Source organism: Nansenia antarctica, assembly GCF_963989245.1.
Source record: "Nansenia antarctica genome assembly, chromosome: 10".
Classification (NCBI taxonomy): Eukaryota; Metazoa; Chordata; class Actinopteri; order Argentiniformes; family Microstomatidae; genus Nansenia; species Nansenia antarctica.
The window spans coordinates 10,365,454-10,390,036 of record NC_137680.1 but is presented as its reverse complement, the minus strand read 5'-3'; the positions used below and the strand labels follow the sequence as shown (position 1 = coordinate 10,390,036).

The 24,583-nt window shown below is 43.2% G+C and overlaps 2 protein-coding genes across 3 annotated transcripts; one reads left to right on the top strand and one right to left on the bottom strand.

Annotated features, from left to right (window-relative positions):
* Positions 1 to 1,389: 1,389 nt before the first annotated feature.
* pmvk (phosphomevalonate kinase) lies at positions 1,390 to 4,215 on the bottom strand. Its single transcript, XM_080540870.1, has 5 exons — positions 4,046 to 4,215; positions 3,735 to 3,798; positions 2,967 to 3,119; positions 2,247 to 2,376; positions 1,390 to 1,956 (listed from the first exon to the last, which is right to left on the bottom strand). Exons 1-5 carry the CDS (start codon positions 4,162 to 4,164, stop codon positions 1,811 to 1,813), a joined length of 612 nt encoding a protein of 203 aa, XP_080396996.1. The 5' UTR covers positions 4,165 to 4,215; the 3' UTR covers positions 1,390 to 1,810.
* Positions 2,266 to 22,464, top strand: decr1 (2,4-dienoyl CoA reductase 1, mitochondrial). 2 transcript variants are annotated; one of them, XM_080540334.1, is made up of 10 exons: positions 2,266 to 2,396; positions 5,975 to 6,174; positions 6,700 to 6,757; positions 6,923 to 7,009; positions 7,187 to 7,334; positions 13,261 to 13,360; positions 18,661 to 18,733; positions 21,110 to 21,256; positions 21,417 to 21,479; positions 21,889 to 22,464. In XM_080540334.1, the coding sequence occupies exons 2-10, from the start codon at positions 5,975 to 5,977 to the stop codon at positions 21,946 to 21,948; spliced, it is 936 nt and encodes a 311-aa protein (XP_080396460.1). In that variant the 5' UTR covers positions 2,266 to 2,396; the 3' UTR covers positions 21,949 to 22,464. The 2 variants fall into 2 exon arrangements, with proteins under 2 accessions (XP_080396460.1, XP_080396459.1); XM_080540333.1 differs by lacking the exon at positions 2,266 to 2,396 and adding an exon at positions 5,107 to 5,210.
* Positions 22,465 to 24,583: the final 2,119 nt, after the last annotated feature.

Sequence of the window (24,583 nt, the reverse complement as noted above, 5' to 3'; positions counted from 1 at the left end):
ACTGTGCCAATACGGAGAAGGACCACAAACTGTGTTACCTTTGTCAAGTATTTTGTTCACATACAAGTATGGGCTTGGGGGTTGATGACATGTTTATTTCTTATAAGGGAGATGTTTTGTTAATTGCATGACTTTTTTTAATGTTTGTTTTGTTTCATAATTATGGAAAATCTTCCCCAAAAAGGGCCATCACAAATCACTGTAAACTGAACGGTTTCTTTTTCATTATTTTCCCCTTAATTAAGATCATGAAATGTAGGTGTTGAGTCTGAGTTTGTTGTAGGATCATGAAAGTGTAAATTATCTTCAGACAAAGTTGGACACAGATGACATAGCCAATTGCAGCTTTTTTCCTCTAGTTAGCCATTTATTATTATTTGGGGGGGGGGGTGTAAGATAATACAAGGACAGGGGATAGGGGAGGGAAGTGATCAGCCAATCACAACGCATTCCACTGCCAAAATGGAAGCATAGGGGCCAATGAAGGGGAATAGGGAGAAGGGACATCATGGAAAAGGGTATTATCTCCTCCTCCTCTTATCAGTATAGATTATTAAACTATATTTTTTTCTGCAAATTAAGTGAACTGCAAACCTTATACAATGGAAATAAAGTAATAAAAAGTCAAAAGTATTGCATCAAATGTTTTTAACTGGAACGTTGCACTCAAAGTTAAGGGTGTAAACATGTTGTTACCAGTGATGTTTTCATTGTAATAATCATGACACAAAATGGACACAAGATTTTTTAAAATAAAGGACCACGATTCGTATTGACATTCCAAAATTGAGTTTTTATTTTGTTGACAGAAGGATTTGCACACCAATAAAGGCTCTTGACAGAGGTACATCTTAAACCCAGTTGAGTCAATAACAGAACTGCCACATTCCAGATGACGTATTCATTGGGATTGTTCGACATACTGTGGTACATTGAGAGCTTGTGTGGCTGATATTGTTATTATCGGGTATTTCACTGTAGTTGTAATGCTGCACTGACCTTGAATGTACTTGAGTTAACACAATACTGTAGATTCACTGCATTGTTCTACCCGGCAGTAGTCACCCCAAGGATGTCGGTGTCTGGCAGCTTGTGTGTCAATGCAAAATTGTTTTGGTCCTAGGCTAGCACATTTCACAACATGCCAACTATTACTGTGACAATACTTGCATGCTTTGTGAACCACCCCCATCTACTGTCCAAATGCTCTACTTCTATGCTCACGCCTATACTGACACAAGCAGAGTGAGAGATTCGTTTTCCTGGGTCCTTCAGTACGACCCAACATAGCGAAACGATTTGACACAGAAAATGGAAATCTAGGTTCTTATTGGCCCTCCGCTATTTCAAAAAAACTCATACAGTTTGCTCCTATTTTTGGGTATCTGCCTTACAGGTATGTGGGACAATGATATTATATGAAATGTTGATAAGCCGCACTAGCTAACGAAACAACTCCTTATACAACTGGCATGTTTACAGGGCCAAATTTACTGTGGGTCTAATTGTACAGTACGGGCAATTGTGAATGTGATGTAGTCCAAAAGTTCTATGTAGCTACAGATTACCAAAGGGGTGATAATCTTTAAGTCAGAACGACATATGTATTCATAGATTTGGCTGTGGCCTCTCATAGCATAAACATTCAAATTTCATAATAGGAAGTATTGTATTTGCTAACTTTATTCAGTTCTTCAGTGTCTCAGAGATGTTCAAGGATTTTCACAGAAAATAGTGTAGTCAAACTTCACAATCCATCACGTTCAGTAGAAGTTTCTTCAGCATTCTGATTGGTTGGAAGCCTTCTGTTTCATTCCTCCTTTGACTTTGCTTCAGCTAATGAGAGAAGCTCCCGGAGCTGCTCCTCCAAGAGCATTGAGTTGCCCTCATTTCTGATAGTCCAATCAAACTGTACTCCCTGGTCCAGCCCACATTCTGACTCTGCATCATCTATTCCTGGAGAGAGGGATGAGACAAATAATTGATTGTAGTTCAAGTACACTGCAGAATTGCCCCAATGTCCATCTGGGTTTTGCTCTAACTGGGTCTTAAAAAATATTTGTAAAACATTTAAGGGGCACTGAGGCCTGTGTTAATGTGATCCAATGTCCTGTGCATTGATTGAATTTCAACTTGAACGTCTTTAGTAACATGCATTTCAGATCAAATTCTGAAAGTTCTCAAGAGTAGTCAAGATCAACTCCAGTCAAGATTCTTTTGTCCCTTTGCGCATGCTAGCTGCGTACCTGCATTGAACTCCCAGCCCCTGTCCCTCCGTGTCGTCTCTGAAGCCTCCACCCGAACACAGCGAGACTGGCTGGGATACTCCCTCCAGAACCACTGCAAGTCCGAAAGGCGCCGTGTGTCACTCACAATCTGGGGACACAGCAGAGAAGGTAAGTGGTGCAGGATTCGGTAGATACAGAACTGTGGAACTTATATGCAAGGGTCACAGAGGGTGCAGGCTTTTGTTCAAGCCCAGATCTCAATAACACTTGATTCACCTAACCTAACTGCTGATCAGGACTTGATTGGTTGAATCGGGCGTGTAGGTTGTCATGGACTGGCACGAAAGCCTGCACACACTGCTGTCCCCCTTGAGCAGAGGTGAGCACTTCTGCAGCAGATCGTTTTACTGAATTGACCAATCAAAAGTGATGCTGGGCTCTGCCTAGTTAAAGTTTTTGTTAAAGTGTGCTCAAAGAGTACGAGAGTAGTGGAGGTGATTTAGAATCATGCTGTCATAATGAGGTAGCTCTGCCTGAGACATAAACGTGTGCCTCCCTCGGACTTTAAAGACATGATGCTCTGGGCCTAATGGTGGATGGCTGATTAAGTCTTTCATATGGGAGACCCGGGTTTAAACCTGGCTAGGCCTCTGTAGCTTCTCATCACAGTAGGACATTGGACATGTTCACCACCCACAATACTTTAAATGAATGTCGAGTAGTCTCTCTCTCACCCACCCAGATGGGCTGTTGGGCTCCTTTGATGGCCAGTCTACAGAAGAATCCAGGGTCTTGCAGCCTTCTTCTCTCACCCCACTGGATCATGTCAGCGCGGTGCTTCTCCTTGTACTGGCCTGCTCCCAACAGCTCCTCAAAGTCCAACCCATGCTCCTAGGACATGTACAGTATCGGTAGAGGTAGCAGAAAGGTTCTGACAATCCTATAAGCTATGATTCAGTGTATGAGTGGAGTTTGACTAATGTATACTCAGTGTTCAAGAAAGGTCACAAAGCTGACGTCACTGCAAGATTTTAGACTCCTGTCTGTAGGCTACATACCTTTGTGGTGGTGGATAACATATGAGAAAATGTGTATTTTTTAAAAACAAGTTACTTGTTGTATGACAGACTTGTTCAGTTGATAACCACCTCGATTAACAAGGCTGGACTGCAAATGTTTTGCTACCGGTAGTGTCATGAACTGTAACAGTATAGGCTATTCATAAACACAATGATGGCTTCATGAATAGCATATCATATCATTCAGTACGAAACATATCGTTAGCACTGCTGATTCACTGTGCATTATTGCCTATGCCATCAGAACGCTTGTTACATTCCAAAAGCACTATCTTTCCCCAAGTCATCTCTTTGACATAGGCATTATTATTATTTTTTTACACTAAATACAAAGATGGCTCAGCTGACCACAAGTGAAGCATGATTTAGGCAATTGTGCTACTATGAGGCTAACGATATGTTTCATTGCTCACACATAACTACTCACCTGTGCGTATTGGTGTTTGAGAGGACCAGAGAGGCGCAGGATGCAGCAAACATCAGGACCAAGTCTGATAAAGAAAGAGTTGATTTATTGCACACAAGACAAGAGGAACTTAGAGGCATTTAATTATGGAAGCATATAGCTGACATTATTCAAATGCCAATGCAATATGAGATTGCAATTGCATGCATGCATGCAATTGCAATCTCATATTGCATTGGCATTTGAATTATGTCAGCTATATGCTTCCATATTTAATTCAGTCTGCTGTGTTGTTGTCATAAGAAGGGTGTGCAGGAGAAAACATTTCTTACCTTTCTAGAATCGAATCAGTCACGTAATCCTTCCCAGATTTGCGTTTCCCGCTGAATAAAATAATTAGTTTAGGACCCATTGCTGCTATGATCGCTGTTTCCAATGAGCAATGAATCATTTGAAACGTTTCATGTTGTTACTGTCGCCGTACAGTGAACACACCGCATCAGACCACACTGACGCGATGCCTCGGCTACCGTAATACAAGTATAGGAAGCGCACCGCATCAGACCACACTGACGCGATGCCTCGGTTACCGTAATACAAGTATAGGAAGCGCACCGCATCAGACCACACTGACGCGATGCCTCTGTTACCGTAATACACAGTTAACACACCGCATCAGACCACACCGACGCGATGCCTCGGCTACCGTAATACAAGTATAGGAAGCGCAACACCAGCATGAAGCGTGCTCTTTTTATGAGAATACATATATTTAGAGTTTTTAGATTAATAGGCATTTCGTTTGAATGCATTTAAAAAAAAAAAAACTGTCAATTACGATCCAGACTCATAAGCATAATCAGTTGAAAAAGCAATGTGTTATTTTTTGTGACTACATTACATGAGGTGTTACTATGTCATCAGATCGTCATATGGGCTGTGTTCGAAATGGTATACTAGCATACTCAATTAGTATATACTGCATACTGCCTACTAAATTCATAATAAGTATGCCAATACCAGCCGACCGAAAATCTAGTATACATTTCTTGCATACTCAAATTTCACATAATCTACAGTGTGAACGCACTGCATACTCAAAATCTACGTCATATCTAGTATGAGTAGTATGCTAGTATGCCATTCCGAACACAGCCATGGAGTTCACCATCGAAATGCGAAAATGGGGGGATCGTGTCTAATGTCATAATGTTAATTTAACACGAATAACATACAAATCATGACTATTTCACTGCTATCGGGGGAAATGTGGCGTTCCCGTCTATAGAATATTAATCTCAATGAGTTTTGAGAATGAACTACGGTAGCTCCATCTTCGCTGAGTCAGGGTAAAGCTCCCCCTCCCTTTCTTGAAACAGCGGAATCTAGGGAAAAGGTGACTCAAGTGTTGGGATCATGGCGTCGACTCTGCTGGGGCGCATTTCAGTAGCTAAAAGTGACTTAACCATGCCGCTGAGGTGTCTTTTACGTAGACAGGTAAGTAGAGTGATTTTATCAAACACATGAGTCGTTCAGCAAGCTGCCAAACACCAATGCAAGCTTGCAAACTCTTTGTGAATACAGCTACAAGCTTGCAAACTCCTGTCTACCTGCATACGCTAGTCACCAGTACTTTCAGCAAGTTGTCAGTGGCCCCATATGTGCATACAGTACTGAAACCCTTTAGCTACACGCGGCATTTTTTAATAAGTAAAAACCAACCTGGTAGCTACTGCACTGTGGGCAGATATGTGTCTCCATCGAATTGGTCTCACGGTGAAGATGGTGACATGGAAGCACCTCAACCTTTCACCCAGTGAAATCCAAGTGCTGGAATAAAAACTGCCATGTATATGTTACGGTACATGTGGGAAAACTAGGGTTAGGGTTAGGTGCTACGTCGATTTGGTACATGCTGGCATGTCTAATCCTAACCCTAATCCTAACCCTACCCCTACCCCTAATCCTAACCCTAACCTTAACCGTAGCACCCTAGCACCTAACCCTAACCCTAGTTTTTTTGGTACATGCTGGCATGTCTATCCCTATCCCTATCCCTATCCCTATCCCTATCCCTATCCCTAACCCTAACCCTAGCACCTAACCCTAGCACCTAACCCTAACCCTAGTTTTCCCACATCTACCGTGTTCCCACATGTACCGTAACATAATGTTATACACCAACCCACAGGTATTGAGTCTGTCTGACCCCCTGTTCAATATGCACTGTCCTGTTCTCACTCCTGTCCATCCTTACACAGATGTTTAGCAGCGGGACCAAGGCGCTGTGTAAGAATAACCTACCCCAGGCTAAATTCTTCCCCCCGTCCGAGGGATCCATGCTGCTTCCGGGGACCTACAAAAACAAAGTGGCCTTCATCACTGGAGGAGGAACAGGTCTCGGCAAGGCCATGACCACAACACTGTCAGCACTGGGAGCAGAGTGTGTCATTGCAAGCAGGTGGGTGTGAACTTGCATGCCCCTAGAGAGAGATAGGAACCATTATCTCAAAAGGTTTTTATGTGATTCCTTGCGTTCTCTGTTTTAGTCTTTTGATATGCACTCGTATAGAGAGAGAAGATCCACAATTATCAGGTCCTATTAGTTATGCGTCAAACACTTTACTTGAGACAACAATACTTTTTATTTATTTTATTTTATCCTTTATTTAACCAGGCAAACATGTAAGAACAAATTCTTATTTGCAAATGCAGCCTGACCAAAAAGCAATGGCTCTTTGGGGGGGGGGGGGGGGGGGGGGATGGGAAGCTAGAAATAAAACAAGGTTAAGTAATACAATAAACAATAAAACAATAAAACACTGGCAAATACAGATGCATTAAAATACTAACAGTCAGAGAGAGGGGAGAGAGACGGAGGAGGTAGGGGTGAGGAAGAGCGGAGGTGAGGGATAGCGGGGGTAGTGGAGCAGGGGTACTTAAAATGAGGAATAAAATAAGAGCATCATTTGTTTGTTGTTTCTAGAAAACTGGATGTTTTGAAAAAAACTGCAGAGGAAATTCAGAGTCAGACGGGAAATAAGGTAACTGATCATGCTCAGTGCATCATCCACTAAGAGTTATGCAGTAACCTATACTTTTTTGGTATACATGTCATCATATCTAACTGTATACCGTAGGCCTGTATGAATGAATGAATGAATGAACGCAGAATTCAGCTGGGTTTAACATGTCGATGATGTCGGCAGGTCCACACAGTCCAGTGTGATATAAGAGACCCCAAGTCAGTCGAAGCAGCTGTGGACCAACTGGTGGAGGCTGCTGGTCTCCCTGATGTATGTGGGTATGAGAGAGAGAAAGAGATCTTATGCTAATTAATTCCCTTTTAAATCCATGTGTGTGTGTGTGTGTGGGGGGGGGGGGGTGCACAAATTCACAGTTCAGGGGAGAGGTGGAGAATTGGGACACAGCATCTCTTATTTTCATGGCTAGTTCCTCCTCTTGTCCACCAGGTGGTGATCAATAACGCAGCAGGGAACTTCATCGCACCCTCTGAGAAGCTGTCAGCCAACGCCTGGAGGACCATCACGGACACCGTCCTGAACGGCACGGCCTTTGTCACCCTGGAGCTGGGCAAGAGGCTCATACAGGCTGAGAAGGGTGAGACACCATTTTATGTCTGATGGAGCTCCGGGTACAAATGACTCATGATTATGACTGATATGATATCATGATATGACTATATAAATGCAGTCCATTCCATTGGAATAGAGCACGATCGATACTGGATTTTTTTGGGGGGGAAATTCTCAGATAACCGATACACATACTGCCAATTCCTTTTTAGCACTTGCTCTTAATGCTCATTAGACAAAAATCCATGTCTCAATAATGACCTGAAGAGGTCCCGTTGATAATAGAGCAGCATGTATTTATTTTATGTGCACAATTACTTTTATGTGCACAAGTACTATGCCAAATTAGAATTTCACACGTTCAGTGCACTTCATTTTGATATCAGTGATTTGATGTGACACAGTTGGATCATGGATTGGAGTCTTTTTTGTTATACTCAGTTACATTTCATTTACAAAAACATACAAGTTCACTGTGAAAAGAATTCTTAAAACATACTTTTAAAATACCCCCTGCACTTGCCAAACAATTTCCAGGTTTTACACACTAATACACAGAGTATTAGGGATTACATTGTTGTTTGTTTTCACATTAATCCAAAAGTTGAGTTCCTGAGGTGTATTGGCACAAACATACCAACAGGGGTCAGTAATGATTCATAATTGGCTTGCAGCTACTGACCAGCTATTGATTGGATACTTGTCACTGATACTACATGTAGTTATTTTAAAAGCAGACTCTGGGAATGACAAGCAGGATGATGATTCTAGTGACTTTCAAAAACAGAGATGCAATAGACTAGAGAATTTACACTGTGGAGTTGAATGTGATTGGTGCATGCGCTCTGCCATTTTATGTCAGAGGGCAGTGAAATGAGTGGACACTACAATCACTCCAATATCTTTGAAAGTTGCTCTGTTTTGAGTGTGAAATGAGTGACAGAGTCTGGTGATTTAGTTCTTATGGCTTCAGTTTCAGTCGACATTGCAGCCGCGAGAGAAGACAAAATGGCAATGGAAAAAATAAGGCAACTAGGCAAGATACAATAATAGAATAGTAAAAAATAATAATGTTGTGTCCATGTGTATGCATTTGTCATTATAGTCCATAATGCATCTAGTGGGACTTTGGTGGAGTTCCTTCCCATGCCATCTGGGCATCAAAGCTGTAATAAAAATAGAAGACGGTACATTTAAAATGATTGCCCACTGTTACTAACAGACTTTTTTTTTTTTTTTTTTTTTCTCGAAATACTACTATGTTCATAAAATAGAATTGCTAATACAATGACAAATACCTGAAGTGCTGGTGACTCACATCAGGGTCTTATCTCTCAGAACCTCTCACCTCGTCATTCTGTAAGACACATTTCAGGTCAGAGGTGTGGACACTTCAATAGTGTGGGCTTGCATGCTTTCCACTCACGTAGACTCTCATGAACATAATGTACTGTACTTGTTGAAGTCATCCTGTATACCAGGGGAGGCTGGTTCATTAGGTGCAATTGGGCAATGCCCCACCAAAGGGAGAAGAGAGAGATTTTTTTTCTATGACTTCTAGACAGTGTTGCTTCTGAATATCATAGTCCAATCAGCTAGTGTTCTGTGGAGTATATCATAGTCCAATCAGCTAGTGTTCTGTGGAGTATGTTCCAATCAGCTTCAAGTCCCGCCCCTTTCGGGGCAACTTTCAGTCTACTCGAAGTTGCACTAGGCTGTTCTCGTAGACTTGCATGTAAAATCTATTTTGGTAACTTCAGGCCATTCGGTCAATTGTCTATGGGGTTTTGGGACATGCACCGAAAGGGGCGGGACTTGAAGCTGATTGGAACATACTCCACAGAACACTAGCTGATTGGACTATGATATACGCCACAGAACACTAGCTGATTGGACTATGATATTCAGAAGCAACACTGTCTAGAAGTCATAGAAAAAAAATCTCTCTCTTCTCCCTTTGGTGGGGAGCCAGCCTCCCCTGCTTGAGGATATTACAACTGGACCTATTACCGAAGTCAAACTTCGTTTGTGGTCGCAATCTCCGCGCAATCTCCGCGCAATCTCCGCGGCTGTTAGGCTGCTACTGTTGGTGTTTTGCGAAGCCAGAATACACAAACTCGACCTGAAGGTAAGAGAGTCAGCTAAGATAAAAGCTACTTCAAACATTTAGTAATATCGTCAGCATGGTACGTTTTCTATTGTCGTCTTTTAGCTTGTTTGTTTATGTATTCAGCACTTGCGCGCACACACACACGCACGCACGCACGCACGCACGCACGCACGCACGCACGCACGCACGCACACACACACACACACACACACACACACACACACACACACACACACACACACACACACACACACACACACACACTCACACACTCACTAGAGGGGATGAAGAGGTCTGTACAGGGGGGTAGGGGGGATGAAGAGGTCTGTACAGGGGGGTAGAGGGGATGAAGAGGTCTGTACAGGGGGGTAGAGGGGATGGAGAGGTCTGTACAGGGGGGGTAGAGGGGATGGAGAGGTCTGTACAGGGGGGTAGGGGGGATGAGGAGGTATGTAGGGGGGATGAAGAGGTCTGTAGAGGTGGGTAGGGGGGATGAAGAGGTCTGTAGAGGTGGGTAGGGGGGATGAAGAGGTCTGTACAGGGGGGTAGAGGGGATGAAGAGGTCTGTACAGGGGGGTAGAGGGGATGAAGAGGTCTGTACAGGGGGGTAGAGGGGATGGAGAGGTCTGTACAGGGGGGTAGGGGGGATGAGGAGGTATGTACAGGGGGGTAGAGGGGATGAAGAGGTCTGTACAGGGGGGTAGAGGGGATGAAGAGGTCTGTACAGGGGGGGTAGAGGGGATGGAGAGGTCTGTACAGGGGGGTAGGGGGGATGAGGAGGTATGTACAGGGGGGTAGAGGGGATGAAGAGGTCTGTACAGGGGGGTAGGGGGGATGAGGAGGTATGTACAGGGGGGTAGAGGGGATGAAGAGGTCTGTACGGGGGGGTAGGGGGGATGAGGAGGTATGTACAGGGGGGTAGAGGGGATGGAGAGGTCTGTACAGGGGGTAGAGGGGATGGAGAGGTCTGTAGAGGTGGGTAGAGGAGATGTAGAGGTGGGTAGAGGTGATGAAGAGGTCTGTAGAGGTGGGTAGAGGGGATGAAGAGGTCTGTACAGGGGGGTAGAGGGGATGAAGAGGTCTGTAGAGGTGGGTAGAGGGGATGAAGAGGTCTGTACAGGGGGGTAGAGGGGATGGCGAGGTCTGTACAGGGGGGTAGAGCTATTCTCATGCTAAAATCGACTGTAAATCCAGATTTTAAAGTTGATATTCTTCCCCGTGGAGCATGCCCCCATAACCTGTGCCCCACCCAAAATGTTTAGCACCAGCCGCCACTGCTGTATACACATACTGCACAGAAAGAAGTAGGCTAGTGAACACCTGTGTGGCTAGCCTAGTGAACACTCACACAGGTTGGTAAATAATCCATGTAATTCACTACACTAGTTAACAAACGAACACGTTTGGCTATGGCAGGGGTGGCCAACCAGTCGGAGACTAAGAGCCCCCCAAAATGATTGGGGTACCACAAAGAGCCACATCATACATGCGGGCTCACAAAAGCACTCCCTCTCAGTCACACACATATGCACACGCAATACATTTCCAATAGGCTGTGAGACCAGTGGTGTCATTTCTGCGAAAGCCAAAGTATGGCAAGGTATCGAATAGGGGGGTTTCCCCCCTTCTGTGGATTTTTTTTCCAAATCAGTTGGTTATTATATTGAGTGGGTTCTTCATCGCTATGAACAGAAAACACATTTCACAACACTTGTTTGGCTCGTTTGCGAGGTTTCACAATACCTGACATGCGGACTAAATCATTAGACCGTGTCACATATTCCAGAGTTTACCTTTAAGTGCATGTAAGACGTGTGAATCTGTGTGTGCAATACAGCTGTGCTTAATACTAGCATTTGTAATGAAGCTTTAATGTGACAAGCTTATACTTGAGCACTTTCTCATTCACTCCTTCTTAGTTGGCCCTTAAGGCCGATTTAAACTTCTGCGTAAAATCTACGCCGTAGCCTTGCGTAGGCCCGCGTGGCCTTACGTTGCCTACGGAGAGGGTTGACGTGCACATCTCCAAAAATGTAAGAACGCGTCAGTTTCTACGCAACAGTAAGCTCTGTGATTGGTCCGCTTGGTAGCACATGATTCCGACAAGATTCCGACGCTCTCGTCGGCCAAAATGCGGAAGCCATGACAGAAATGTCATTTACTTTTTTTCTGTAATTACTTATTAATAAAGATTTGAAAAATTATGATAACCATCGTATTATCTTAGTTTAATGTCATTTCAATGCATCATAGAACTTTTATTTACAACAAGCATAACAACAAAAAGATCGCTATTATGCCGCTTTGAGCTTTGAGCTCCGTTGAGTTGAGCGCGGCCTACGCAGAAGTGTAAAGTGCGAGACCCCTTACGTAGGCTACGTAAGCTACGCACGTAAATTCGACGCAGAACTTTAAATCGGCCTTTAGAGATGCAACAACATTCCCTTTGTCCGCTGCTCTTCTGCTCTAGACTCCTCTCACCATTGCGTGCACCCTCTCTTTCATTCTGTCCCTATTTTCTCTCTGTCTCTCCCTCCACTGTCTCCCCCATCTATGTTTATGTGTGTTTTGTTTTTGTGTTTGTTTTGATATTCCAGCCCCATTTCTGATTACTGTGGCCTTTCCATCTGCCCCTAATACTGTCATTTGTCAAATCACAATTAAGCAATTACCTTGTTTTTTTGCCTTCATACAATGTGAGCAGTACTTATTTTATGAAGGCCTTCTACATAGAATGTTTGATTTTATTAAAAAAGCATATACTTTCAGTTTAAAGAATCATTTTACCCCAGAAACCCTGTTCTGGGTACTGGTTAGTCAGTGATTTTCATCCCACTGACACCAACCTCTGGGTTTTCTTTTACTTCTCTCACTCCCCCCCCCCCCCCCCCCCCCCCGAGATGTTGATATTCATTGCAGGTGTTGCTGCGACGTTTTCTCTATCGATTTTGTAGTAACTCTGACTCATGTCTTGAAACTATCCCAGTGTCATCTGACCCACAAATGCCACGGTGTTTTATTACACACGTCTGTGCACAGGGTTTAAAGGTTTGTTGATGTGAGCAGGTTACGTTTTGGAGTAAGCAAGCCTATGGCATTCTAATAAGGATATGATATGTGGTCTGAACTGGGGACAAAGTCAAGTTGTAAAGACTAGGTATGTGCATTATGATGGGGATTCTGGAACAATGGGTTGATGGCTACAGAGGGTGATGTATAGATGAATCTAAATGGACTGTGTTAGATGCTTAGTATTATCTGCAAAGGGATAATGGTTCATCATCATAATCATACTGGTCATCTTCAGCTGTTACTGGATGGCAGATACTACACTGAGAGAGAGAGACACTCCGTTGATTTCACCTCTAGGTCAGAGTTGGGTGAGATCTCTGAAAGATTATTCTATGAGCAAAGTATCGGTTCTGAAGTATGTCTGATTTGGCCCTTACTGCTTGAAGGGGCACCTCAACACCTTTTAAACATCATATTCATTAATAATAATAATAATAATAATAATAATAATAATCCATTTAGAATATTTATTTCATATTTGAATGTCCCTGCACCTCTTCCCTAAAATACTTGCATCTTTACATTATTTTTCTCAAGACCACTTTATTTGCGTTTAGGAATTAGGAGAATGCATTTGTTCAGACTCCACAAAATCAGGTTTACCCTAGTCACACTTCTCACAAATGTCCCATTGACATCTAACCTATGCATAGGTGCTAGTATATCATCAATACGAGTATTGTAGCAAATGACCAACAAGGCAGAGAAAGTTGAATATTTTTGATCTGTTTTAGCATCTACTCATGTATGTTATTGTTCTGTTTTGTAGGAGCGGCCTTCCTGGCCATCACCACCAGCTATGCAGAGACGGGCTCTGGCTTCGTGGCGCCCAGCGCCGCTGCCAAGTCTGGAGTGGAGATCCTGTGCATGTACGTACTTCCACACAGGCACCACCCTTGGGCACCACACACAGGCACCACCGGATTTACCCTCGGGCTGTAGTACAAGAATAGTCCTGTCCATAAATGACCCCTCAACACCGTTCACTTCTGCTGCATCCAATTTCTCCAATTTTCTCTTTTTGTCCCAACATGAATTTAGAGAGGAGTGGATTGGTGGAGCCAGGGGAGGCTGGTCGAGGGAGACATGGGAGGAAGGGCTCGTTCTAATGCATGGAATGAACAAGAAATGGTATCAAACATGTGTTTGACACCATTATTCATTCCATTCCATGCATTACAGAGAGTTCTCCCATGTCAAACGCCTTATGAACACTAATGCATTTTTAAAGAGAGCCAGTCATTAGCATAACGAAGGTCCAGGGCCATTTAATTAACATTTAAGTGTGGTCCGCTCTCCGGATCCCTCTCCAGTGGGATTTAGACGATAATGAAGACGTGTGTGTCTGTGTGTGTGTGTGTGTGTTTGTCTATGTCTGTGTGTGCGTGTGTGTGTGTGCGTGCGCTAAGGACGTGCATGCACACATACAAATCTGTCAGCGATCAGTAGAAAGTGTATCTAACCACTCCTCGACCCGTGCGTGCATGTGAGAAAGAAAGAACAGGGCGGAAAACTCATTAAAACCCTGAATGGGACTGACACCTTTCATGTGAGGACAGGGAAGTGTTCATCACATGAAGAATGCACCTTCTTAATGAGCTTCTGAGGGGGTTATGTCCACAGAAAGATCCCACTCAATACCAGGACCTATCAATCCTGTTGGCGAGATAACGGCATTAAAAGGTTTTCCCACAGACCTCGGGGAAAGGGATGATAAATGGTTGTGGAATGGATAAACAGCTTGTGTCGCACAATAGTGTTTTTTGCCCGTAATATGTTTTGACAGCATATAGTGGGTAATCACAGAGCATTAGGGATGGGAAGTGTGGAGATAGGTCTGGCTATGCGAGACTACTGGCGGACTAATGTTACCATCGAGCCTATGGGCTTGCCACTCGCCAGATTCAGGTTGGGTGCGTTTAACACTGATAGTTTAGCCTGCTTGTCAGATGTTTGGTGTCTACGTCTGTAATAATTCCTCTTAATTACAGACGCCTCCCCCCACCTCCCCATGAAGTGTAGCTAATGGAAAATAAAACACAGTTTATTTTCGCGATCCATTTTTCTGCAACACGATGCGTATCGTCACGTTTTTGTATCGCGATATATCGCCATACGATATTTTGTCCCATCCCTACAGAGCATGTGTGTGTGAATGAGAGAATGAATGTGTGAGAGAGACGAGTAGAAGCATATGACTGTATGTGTCTGTCAGGAGATGTGTTTCTAAACGTATGTGAATACAATATATTAATATATATTACTTATTTTATTCATATTTTTTTTTACAGTATATATGAATATGTAGTATGTCAGAAGACGTGTCTGTCAGGGGATGTGTTTCTGAGAGCATACATGCGTGGACCTGGCAAGAAATCTATTACAGCAAATAATCTGGTTAAACTCAAATATACTGATTGGAAAATGGAAAAATTCTTTCACAATGAAATAATTTTCATCAATGATATGATGAAGGATGGAAATATTATGTCACGTAAACAACTTTTAAATAATATGCGACTGTATGCTCAATCCAAAATTACAATCAACTGATTGCAGCATTGCCACAAAATTAGAAGAGGAAAATTGGAAAAGGAGAAGGTAAGGATTTTTGTCTGCCTCATTAAAAAATCATGAAAGGCTGAAAAAGATGAATATAGATAGATCATCAATATACCAGTTTAATTTTAAGGTAAAAAAAACACTCACTGCTGCACCATACATGATGTACGATTACGGGAAACAGATATTTCATGTTCTTATCCCATGGCATCAGGTTTATGAGTTAATAAAACAACAATTAACATATCACTTTGCTTTTTTAAATGTAATTTGCTGTATCCAATTATTGCAACCAAAAGAATGCTCACCATGTGGAGTGGCCTTTTGTTGTGACCAGCCTACGGCACAACAGTGCAATAATCATGCTGTCTAATCAGCATCTGGATATGCCACACCTGTCAGGTGGATGGATTATCTCGGCAAAGGAGAAGTGCTCACTAACACAGATTTAAACAAATTGTGAACACAATTTGAGAGAAATAGGTCTTTTGTGTACATAGAAAAAGTCCAGTCTTTGATTTCAACAAAAACATTGGAGCAAAAACACGTTTTTATATTTTTGATCTGTGTGTGTATATATATATGCGTGTGTGTGTATCACAACACTTTTTCATGCATCGTCCAATTACAACACTTTCGTTCATCGTCCCCAGGACAGGTGTTGGACAGGTGTTGGACAGGTGTTTTTGGTTCGTCAGGTGTGTTCCGTCACATAATTTGTGCAGTCATAAGAGAGATTACAATGTCTAGACTTTGTGTTTGCATTCATAAGGCCAATGCACACGGCGTGCGATTTTTGTTGCCGGACAAAATTCGATTTTGAAGTTTGAATGGAAGTCTATGAGAAAATCTCATCCCAATGCACACGGCCCCGATTTTAATCGCACCGCGAAAATTCGATTCCATTCGTTTTGAATGGGACAAAGCACACGGCGTGCGAGTTTTGTCGCACTGTCAAATTTTGCAAATGTTGTAAAAGTTTGTGGTGCGACGGATTATTGCATCACAATGGGACATTTGGGAAAACTTCAACTGGTCTATCTAAATTAATTGAGTCACTCATAACGGGAGAGAGACTGGAGCATACCTTTTTATATAGTTATAGTTTAGCAAAAAAGCTTGCTATCATTACATAAAAGCATATCAACGTTAACGTTGCTACTCACCCATTTTCGTTTGTCTCCTTTCGTTGACGACTGTCTCCGTCCTCCGAATCTATGTCTGCCTGATCATCGCCCATAATAATAAAGTGGCTTTTATAATACACCTTTCTGGCTGTGTGTTTTGTGCGCTCCCTCTCCTGACATTTTACCAATGCAAAAAAATTGCATCGCACGCCGTGTGCATTGCAATCGAATGTTGTCCGGCAACAAAAATTGCACGCCGTGTGCATTGGCCTTTAGTCTGTTAATGGTGTCAACATGAGGTTCAAAGAGGCATCAATGAAAGTCAAGGAGCCATTATGAGGCTGAAACATCTGAAACATCAACCAGTGATATAGCCAGAGTGATTGCAAGAGGCAAGTTTGGAGAAACTTTCCACTGCCCAAGATTTACAGCATTCGACTTCATCCGTTCATCTTCCATTACCACTCTCATAACACCTCTTTACGGCACAGAGCATACATTCAGGGTCGCACACAGTCCAGCTGAGTTGCCCTATAGGTCGCCGGCCCTAATTCATCCAGACCATTTTGTGCGCCTCAGTGAGAGCTATTATCTGATAATGGATTTTCCCCCCTATGAAATCGCTCACCCCAAAAATGTGACCCCTCTTTATGGTAGTGCCGGCAAATCTTCACTGTCATTTTATTTTATTGCATCTCTGAGGAGGTGCTATATTTAGCACCCCTGTTCTTTTATTTTAAATGTTTTGGTGCGTGAGGGGACAAATCAATTCAACACCCCCCTCCTCCTCCTCCTCCTCTTCTTACCCTAGCTGTACGTTCCTTGAAATGACTTGGAATCACCCTAAAGCACCCCCGTCATCTACTGGTTTGTGCTGCAGCTTTTTTGGGGGTGATGAAAGTAATGGAGAAGACAGGAAAGATTTGGCTTTTATAGACAACATATTTTCTATCAACTCAATTATTTCAAGTTATACTCAACTGCATTGAAGAGAGGTGATTCAAATGAAATCTTTTGTGAATCTTTGTTGTTGAAATATTTCACTATACCTTTCAGTGTTTCCTCCAGGAATTTTTACAATGGTGGCGGGTAGCGTTGACCGCGCGCGCAGCGCGCGCCCGCGATTTTTTCCGCGTGCACGCGCATGAAACGCGCACGCGCGCTCAAAACAACGACGTAATTTCAGCCAAAACTCGAGGATGGCCCAAAAAAATAAAATGTTTTCCCGTACTTCTCCCGTGTGTCTCTTATTGTCTGTGTCTGCATGTTTTTCCAGCATGTAATTCCGTTGTCAATAAAAAATTCTTCTCCCCTTCTTTTCATTATCATTATGGAGGCTTTATGGTTGTTGTAACTATTATGGGAAGCGGTTGACACAGTAGCCGCTTTTCGTGTACGCTGCAGTGGATCCCTTCACAACGCAGAAGAAAGAGGAGAGAGAAAACATTGTCAATGTGCAGGGAAGAATCATGTATCAGCAGGGTTCAACAGTAACGCTTGCCTGGGGCAAGTAAAAAAATTCGCCGGGTTTGTTTGCGCGAGCCCGAAGACGCTGCTGGATCCTGGATCTGTTTACCTATGTGCAGGAAGAAAAACAGACGGAGCAGGCGCCAGACCAGACTAGATGATTGTGGAGTGAAGAGATTATTAAAGCGTACGCGATGCGACGGGTGATCGACAAGCACGTACACTTTCATAATATCTTCACTCCACGATCATCTAGTCTGGTCTGGCGCCTGCTCCGTGTTCTTCCTGCACACCGATGCACAGATCCAGGATCCAGCACCGTCGTCGCGCATATTGTAACATTTGAAGTAGTTTGTAGACTACACGCAGCCTAGATGTATTCGACCAATCACAAAACAGTTTTGCAAGCGCGTCGCTTCGCGCTTGTGGGTGTGTCTAGCGCTGTGAAGGTCTTTTTTTTTTTTGGGGAGAAATCTGAATGGTGGCGGAGGAAATTCCATCGTGGCGGCCCGCCACGATGAAATGCATGTAGAGGAAACACTGCCTTTATATACTGTATAAAGAAGTCTTACTTTTCATCACTGCTAAAAAGTACTGGACAATTTTTACATTGTTTTGTCCTCTAAATGTCTTGTTAAATTGCGTAGAACTGCCCCCCATCTCCCAACCACTACCACCAGAAGTGACACCCCCCCCCCCACACACACACACACACACACACACACTTTAAATTCAAACCTACGTGTTTAGTGTTATTGTAGTCATCTGATACAATATCAATCCATTTCTTGCTTCATTAAACTTCATAATTAGTTTAGTTTTAGGCTCACAAACATGGCAAAATAAGCCTTGCCCAAGGGAATGGGGAGATGTGCCCCTTTTTGTCCAATTGTACATTTTTGGGATTTTTGTTTTGACATTTTAGGGGGCCACATCTAGCCCAAGAACACTCAGAGGCAAATATTCTATAACGGAACATTTGTACTTAAATGAGCCCATTGTCTCTTGTCCAGGTCTCTGGCTTCAGAGTGGGGGAGGTATGGCATGAGGTTCAACGTGATCCAGCCCGGGCCAATCAGAACCAAGGTAATACAGACAACGATGAATCAGCCTCTGTTGATGTGAATGGATACTGTCATAGGAATTATCTGTCATATCTATCATGTTAAATGGGAGATTGCCTCCCAGAAGTGTGCTCCTTCAGAAGGCCATTAACCTTCCGAAGTCGCCTGCGACGTGAGAGAACATACCAGATGCTTAACTGTTTTCCTTTTTTTTCCCGCTAGGATGTATAGAACTTTAACTGCAGCAATATAAAGACAACGAGAGCACATAGTATTAAGTGACTGGGAGTGACTGAGGCAGGTTTACTGTAAGAAAATCATCCCTCCAGCTCAAAGACTTTGATATAGAAACCTGCTGTAAAAGGTGGTTCTCGTTCACATAATATAGACACCTCCACAAAATTAAAGTCTTAAGGCAAACCGGCTATACAGTCAACTGATTTAACCCAAGAAAGACATTGGGCATTTGAAGTTTTTATTGAACTTTTGGTGCAAGTTCTATCAACATATCTCAGTTAGGTAATAGTTTTTTTTACAGTGTGGTTCAAACAGGGAGGGAGGTAGAGAGGGAGGGAGGGAGAGAGGAAGGGAGGTAGAGAGGGAGGGAGGTAGAGAGGGAGGGAGGTAGAGAGGGAGGGAGGTAGAGAGGAAGGGAGGTAGAGAGGAAGGGAGGTAGAGAGGGAGGGAGGTAGAGAGGGAGGGAGGTAGAGAGGGAGGGAGGTAGAGAGGAAGGGAGGTAGAGAGGAAGGGAGGTAGAGAGGAAGGGAGGTAGAGAGGAAGGGAGGTAGAGAGGGAGGGAGGTAGAGAGGGAGGGAGGTAGAGAGGAAGGGAGGTAGAGAGGAAGGGAGGTAGAGAGGGAGGGAGGTAGAGAGGAAGGGAGGTAGAGAGGAAGGGAGGTAGAGAGAGGGAGGTAGAGAGGGAGGGAGGTAGAGAGGGAGGGAGGTAGAGAGGAAGGGAGGTAGAGAGGAAGGGAGGTAGAGAGGAAGGGAGGTAGAGAGGAAGGGAGGTAGAGAGGAAGGGAGGTAGAGAGGAAGGGAGGTAGAGAGGAAGGGAGGTAGAGAGGGAGGGAGGTAGAGAGGAAGAGAGGTAGAGAGGAAGGGAGGTAGAGAGAGGGAGGTAGAGAGGGAGGGAGGTAGAGAGGAAGGGAGGTAGAGAGGAAGGGAGGTAGAGAGGGAGGGAGGTAGAGAGGGAGGGAGGTAGAGAGGAAGAGAGGAAGGGAGGTAGAGAGAGGGAGGTAGAGAGGAAGGGAGGTAGAGAGGGAGGGAGGTAGAGAGAGAGGGAGGGAGGTAGAGAGGGAGGTAGGTAGAGAGGAAGAGAGGAAGGGAGGTAGAGAGAGGGAGGTAGAGAGGGAGGGAGGTAGAGAGGAAGGGAGGTAGAGAGGGAGGGAGGTAGAGAGGGAGGGAGGTAGAGAGGGAGGGAGGTAGAGAGAGAGAGCGATCTTCCAAGTCAAGTGGGCAACTCTGAGGAAGGAGGACTTAGAGAAAAGATTCTGTCCATAGTTGAATTATGTCTGTGGACATTCACAACCTGATCAAAAGTGAGCTGTCACATTCTTATGATTTTTAAAAATAGATTTTTGCATTGATCATTGCAAAATGGATTGGTGAAAAAAAAAACTCTTACTGACAAATTATATTAGCTGTTTCATTGAACTTAGAGCATCTTATGGAATCATCTCAATGAATGTGATCACTCATACTTGAGATCACTCTGCCATGATCTCATTGTTAATGAGAATGCAATTTTCATAAATAAATATTTAAAAATATAACTTAAATCCCCTAACTGTCCCAAAAAAAGAAATGTATTACACTTGATAGCTTGTGTATTGGATTGTTATGAGAAATGGATTTATGAGAGTGGAGAAATGGAGGGGGGAATGGGGTTTTGTCTCCTTAGGGACATATAAGCTCCTGGATTAATCTTGAATACCTCTTTTCCCTGTTTCTCACACAGAGGCCTTCTGTTTTCTTTTGGGGGGAAATTTCTTATTTGCTCCTTATCTCCAGAACTATTTGAAAGACATGAGAGAAGGATGGCTCCACAGCCTTTAATATAGACTTTACAATATTATAATTGTAAAGCTATTTCATTGACTATTTTCCTGTGTACTGAATCACTCCTCACTGCATCATGTATGATGTGATGATGTTGGGTGTGGTGGTCTTCACTGTATCATGTATGATGTGATGATGTTGGGTGTGGTGGTCTTCACTGTATCATGTATGATGTGATGATGTTGGGTGTGGTGGTCTTCACTGTATCATGTATGATGTGATGATGTTGGGTGTGGTGGTCTTCACTGTATCATGTATGATGTGATGATGTTGGGTGTGGTGGTCTTCACTGTATCATGTATGATGTGATGATGTTGGGTGTGGTGGTCTTCTCTGTGCAGGGAGCCTTCAGTCGCTTGGACCCGACGGGCATGTTTGAGAAGTCCATGATCGACAGAATACCAGCGGGTAGACTGGGCACGCCCGAGGAGATGGCCAATCTGGCAGCCTATCTGTGCAGCGACTATGCCAGCTGGGTGTCTGGAGCAGTAAGTGTGTGTGCGTGTGTGTGTGTGTGTGTGTGTGTGCTTGTGTGCTGTGATAAGTGTTAGCAAGCAGTCAGCGCTAGTCCCTGCCCAGATCACAGCCCCTCAACACACCATATTCTATCCTGTAACATTTGTTTTTGTTTTAAAAATGTATTTGCAGATCATTCGAATGGACGGTGGCGAGTATGTCTCCATGGCTGGAGGGTTCAACGCCCTGAAGGAGGTATGTACACCTTTTTAAATGACTCCCATGGTGAAAATGACCCCTTCCACCTCTCAGGAGGACATCCGTTATTTATTCTTTATCTTTCAGGAGCAGAGCTTTGTCAATGTCTTAAACATGAAACTACCAACGGTATATGGAAACATTTACTTAGTCTTACCATACTTGCTACAGATTACGATCAGAGAGTTGGTTGATATCTAAATTGATTTGTTGTTGCTTTTATGCTTGGTTTGCCTTTTGTATGTCATAACACCGATTGTAGTATAAATGAACAACAAGGTTTACAGGTGACTGTTAGACGGTAGTCTTCTGTTATTACGGGTGACATTTCATGCCAAGGTAGGCTATTCTTAACTCACTGTTGTTTTAATGTTTCTCCTGTGGTTTATTGCTTCCTGTGTTTAAGGTCACTAAGGAGCAGTGGGGTGTGATGGAGGCCATGATCAGGAACACCAAGGGGTCCTAAGCAGTGAAGATGCACAAAGCCTCTGTTAAAACACACACACACACACACACACACACACACACACACACACACACACACTTTCTCTCAGTTGTGACATAATGTAACCGGGAAGCCTTATATAACAATGCCTTAGGAGCCCATGTCTCAATATCATGGAGACAGTGGGACGCCGTTTGAAAAGCAAATCTTAGTAACTAGTAGATTTCCATTCATTTGTATAACATTTGTTTTTACAATGATGTATTTTAGAGATAGAATCCTGGGTCTTATTCAGGTTAAACCCCAGAATCTTCAGATAGAAATATATTGTGTAGAACATACATCATTGTGATCAATACATTATTTTGTAGAATAGGGTATGTTCACTCTATTTCTATCTGACCTCCAGTGACGTCATTGATTGGTTGAACTGTTCTAATAATTGTCTTGTGCTCTGTTCAACTGCTAAGCGTTGTGTACAGTAGATGATGTTGATGATGACATGTCTGAGTGTGCCAAATAAAAGACAATAGTCAATATCTGTCTGAAAATCTTTCGCCAAAATTATATGTAACAATATCAATAAAATGAATTTAGCCAATGAATGTAACATACAGAACTGAATGGAATTACTGATTGGTTAAGTTGACACCATGTGGTGGCCGACACAATGTTCCAAAACATTCAGATGGAAATATCATGTGGAATAAGGATTTGTCAGGGTTTATACATAACATTTTTAGTTCTGAATGTTTTTCACCCTACTAAAAACATCCAAATACCATTCCCTCACAAGCTCTTTTTCATCGTTTTAGTTCTGACAAATCATCTATTATGAGTTAATATGGATTTGGAGTACTTAGCTGACAAATATCCCAAATTAGAGGTTATTTTTCCTCAGAAGTCGGATTTACAGTAAACTAAAACGCTTGAAGGGTAATCCTTGGATAAGCTTTCTGCTGCTACACCATACGAGACGGTAAATAGAAATGTCACATTCAAAATAGTTAGCTTGTTTCTCAACAGATGTGCAATTCTTTTCTTCCCTTTTCCCTAGTTCTTTTTCTGCATAGCTTGTTTTTTTGTTTTGTATTGTTTTTTTTTTACTCTCCTTGTCTTTTCTCCTACAGGCACGCACACACACAAACACACACTTGACTTCTCTCTCCCTTATCTTCTTTCCCTCACTACCCATCTGTCTATTCCTCCTCTCCTCTCTACATTCCCTCTCTGTTCTCATCGGAGCAGTGCTGTGGAACCGGTACACTTCACTTTCAACTGGAGCAGGTTGTTGGATTGTCAGGTCATTTTCCCTGTTCTGTCACCAGACTGCCTCCCCCCCTCCACTGAACAGCGCCTGTTTGACAGTGTCTAATGGCAGAGGACACGCACCAAACAACCACGACGGATGCAACGTCTTTTCAATCCCACACAGCACTCAAGTCCTACAACACCCATTTGCTGACCGTTCAAAAGGTGTGTGTGTGTGTGTGTGTGTGTGTGTGTGTGTGTGTGTGTGTGTGTGTGTGTGTGTGTGTGTGTGTGTGTGTGTGTGTGTGTGTGTGTGTGTGTGTGTGTGTGTGCGTGCGTGCGTGCGTGCGTGCGTGCGTGCGTGCGGGGGGGGGGGGGGGGTGCGGTGTTGGAGTCACCTTCGATGAAATACTACTATAGTACAGTACATTGTTGTCACCAATGCTTGAATCAGAAAATGAAGGAGTATTATTAGGTATTATTCATGACATCTCATGAATTACATCAATATGATTTAGCAATCTGCTGATCTGCGCACAGCGTGACTGTAATGTACAGGACCTAGAATGCAACGTACAGACGTGTTAGAGATTCACAGATTGCGCAGATAGACACAGATTATTGGATCATTATAGCAAATTGATATGTAAATGTTATCTTAAAGTTCTAAGAATTTTTAAGGTCTACTGATCATGAATGTGTTCGAGAGCATCAGTTTGAGGCAGTTGTTGATCAGCACCTTTCAAAACCTGTTTTGGCATGATGGGATTCCAGTTTGATAACCAATCATAGGAATGTTTTCTTGACATGTGAATCAGGACAAGCCTGATATGCCGCAATGTGTAGGCTGCGGTTGTCTTTGAATCATTGTGGTATTTGAGCGATCTATTGATTGCACACGCATGTTCAGTTGATGGTTATGTTATGTGGTAGTTATTAAAAAATAATTCATAGGAGGATGGTCAATTGAGGATTTGATCAACAATAGCAGCCATGTTGTCATTGCTATCTTTTTAAGCTGTGCTGTCAGAATCTCACTCCAACTTGAGACTGCACAAATGCTACTGCCCTGTCTGTTTCCTCCTGGCCTTGCCTTGTTTCTAGTCAGTTTGGCTTTTCAACTAATCATTAAGTATGATGTGGACGATTCCCATGACGCAACATTCAACTATCCTGTCTTCTGTCTTCTGAGCACGCACGCACGCACGCACGCACGCACGCACGCACGCACGCACACACACACACACACACACACACACACACACACACACACACACACACACACACACACACACACACACACACACACACACACACACACACACATACATACATACATAAAAACTGTGCCTCTGCTGCATACTGTAGTTAACCTCAGATAAGCCATCGCTATACATTTACCAAA

Bases quoted from the DNA above. Each gene is read 5' to 3' on its own strand.
- pmvk (XM_080540870.1), bottom strand. From the start codon at position 4,164: ATGATTCATTGCTCATTGGAAACAGCGATCATAGCAGCAATGGGTCCT. The intron at 3,120-3,734 runs GTGAGTAGTTAT...TACATGTCCTAG, and splicing joins TCAAACACCAATACGCACAG to GAGCATGGGTTGGACTTTGA. The intron at 1,957-2,246 runs GTACGCAGCTAG...CCCTCTCTCCAG, and splicing joins GGGCTGGGAGTTCAATGCAG to GAATAGATGATGCAGAGTCA.
- decr1 (XM_080540333.1), top strand. From the start codon at position 5,130: ATGGCGTCGACTCTGCTGGGGCGCATTTCAGTAGCTAAAAGTGACTTA. The intron at 5,211-5,974 runs GTAAGTAGAGTG...ATCCTTACACAG, and splicing joins GGTGTCTTTTACGTAGACAG to ATGTTTAGCAGCGGGACCAA. The intron at 13,361-18,660 runs GTACGTACTTCC...TCTCTTGTCCAG, and splicing joins GGAGTGGAGATCCTGTGCAT to GTCTCTGGCTTCAGAGTGGG.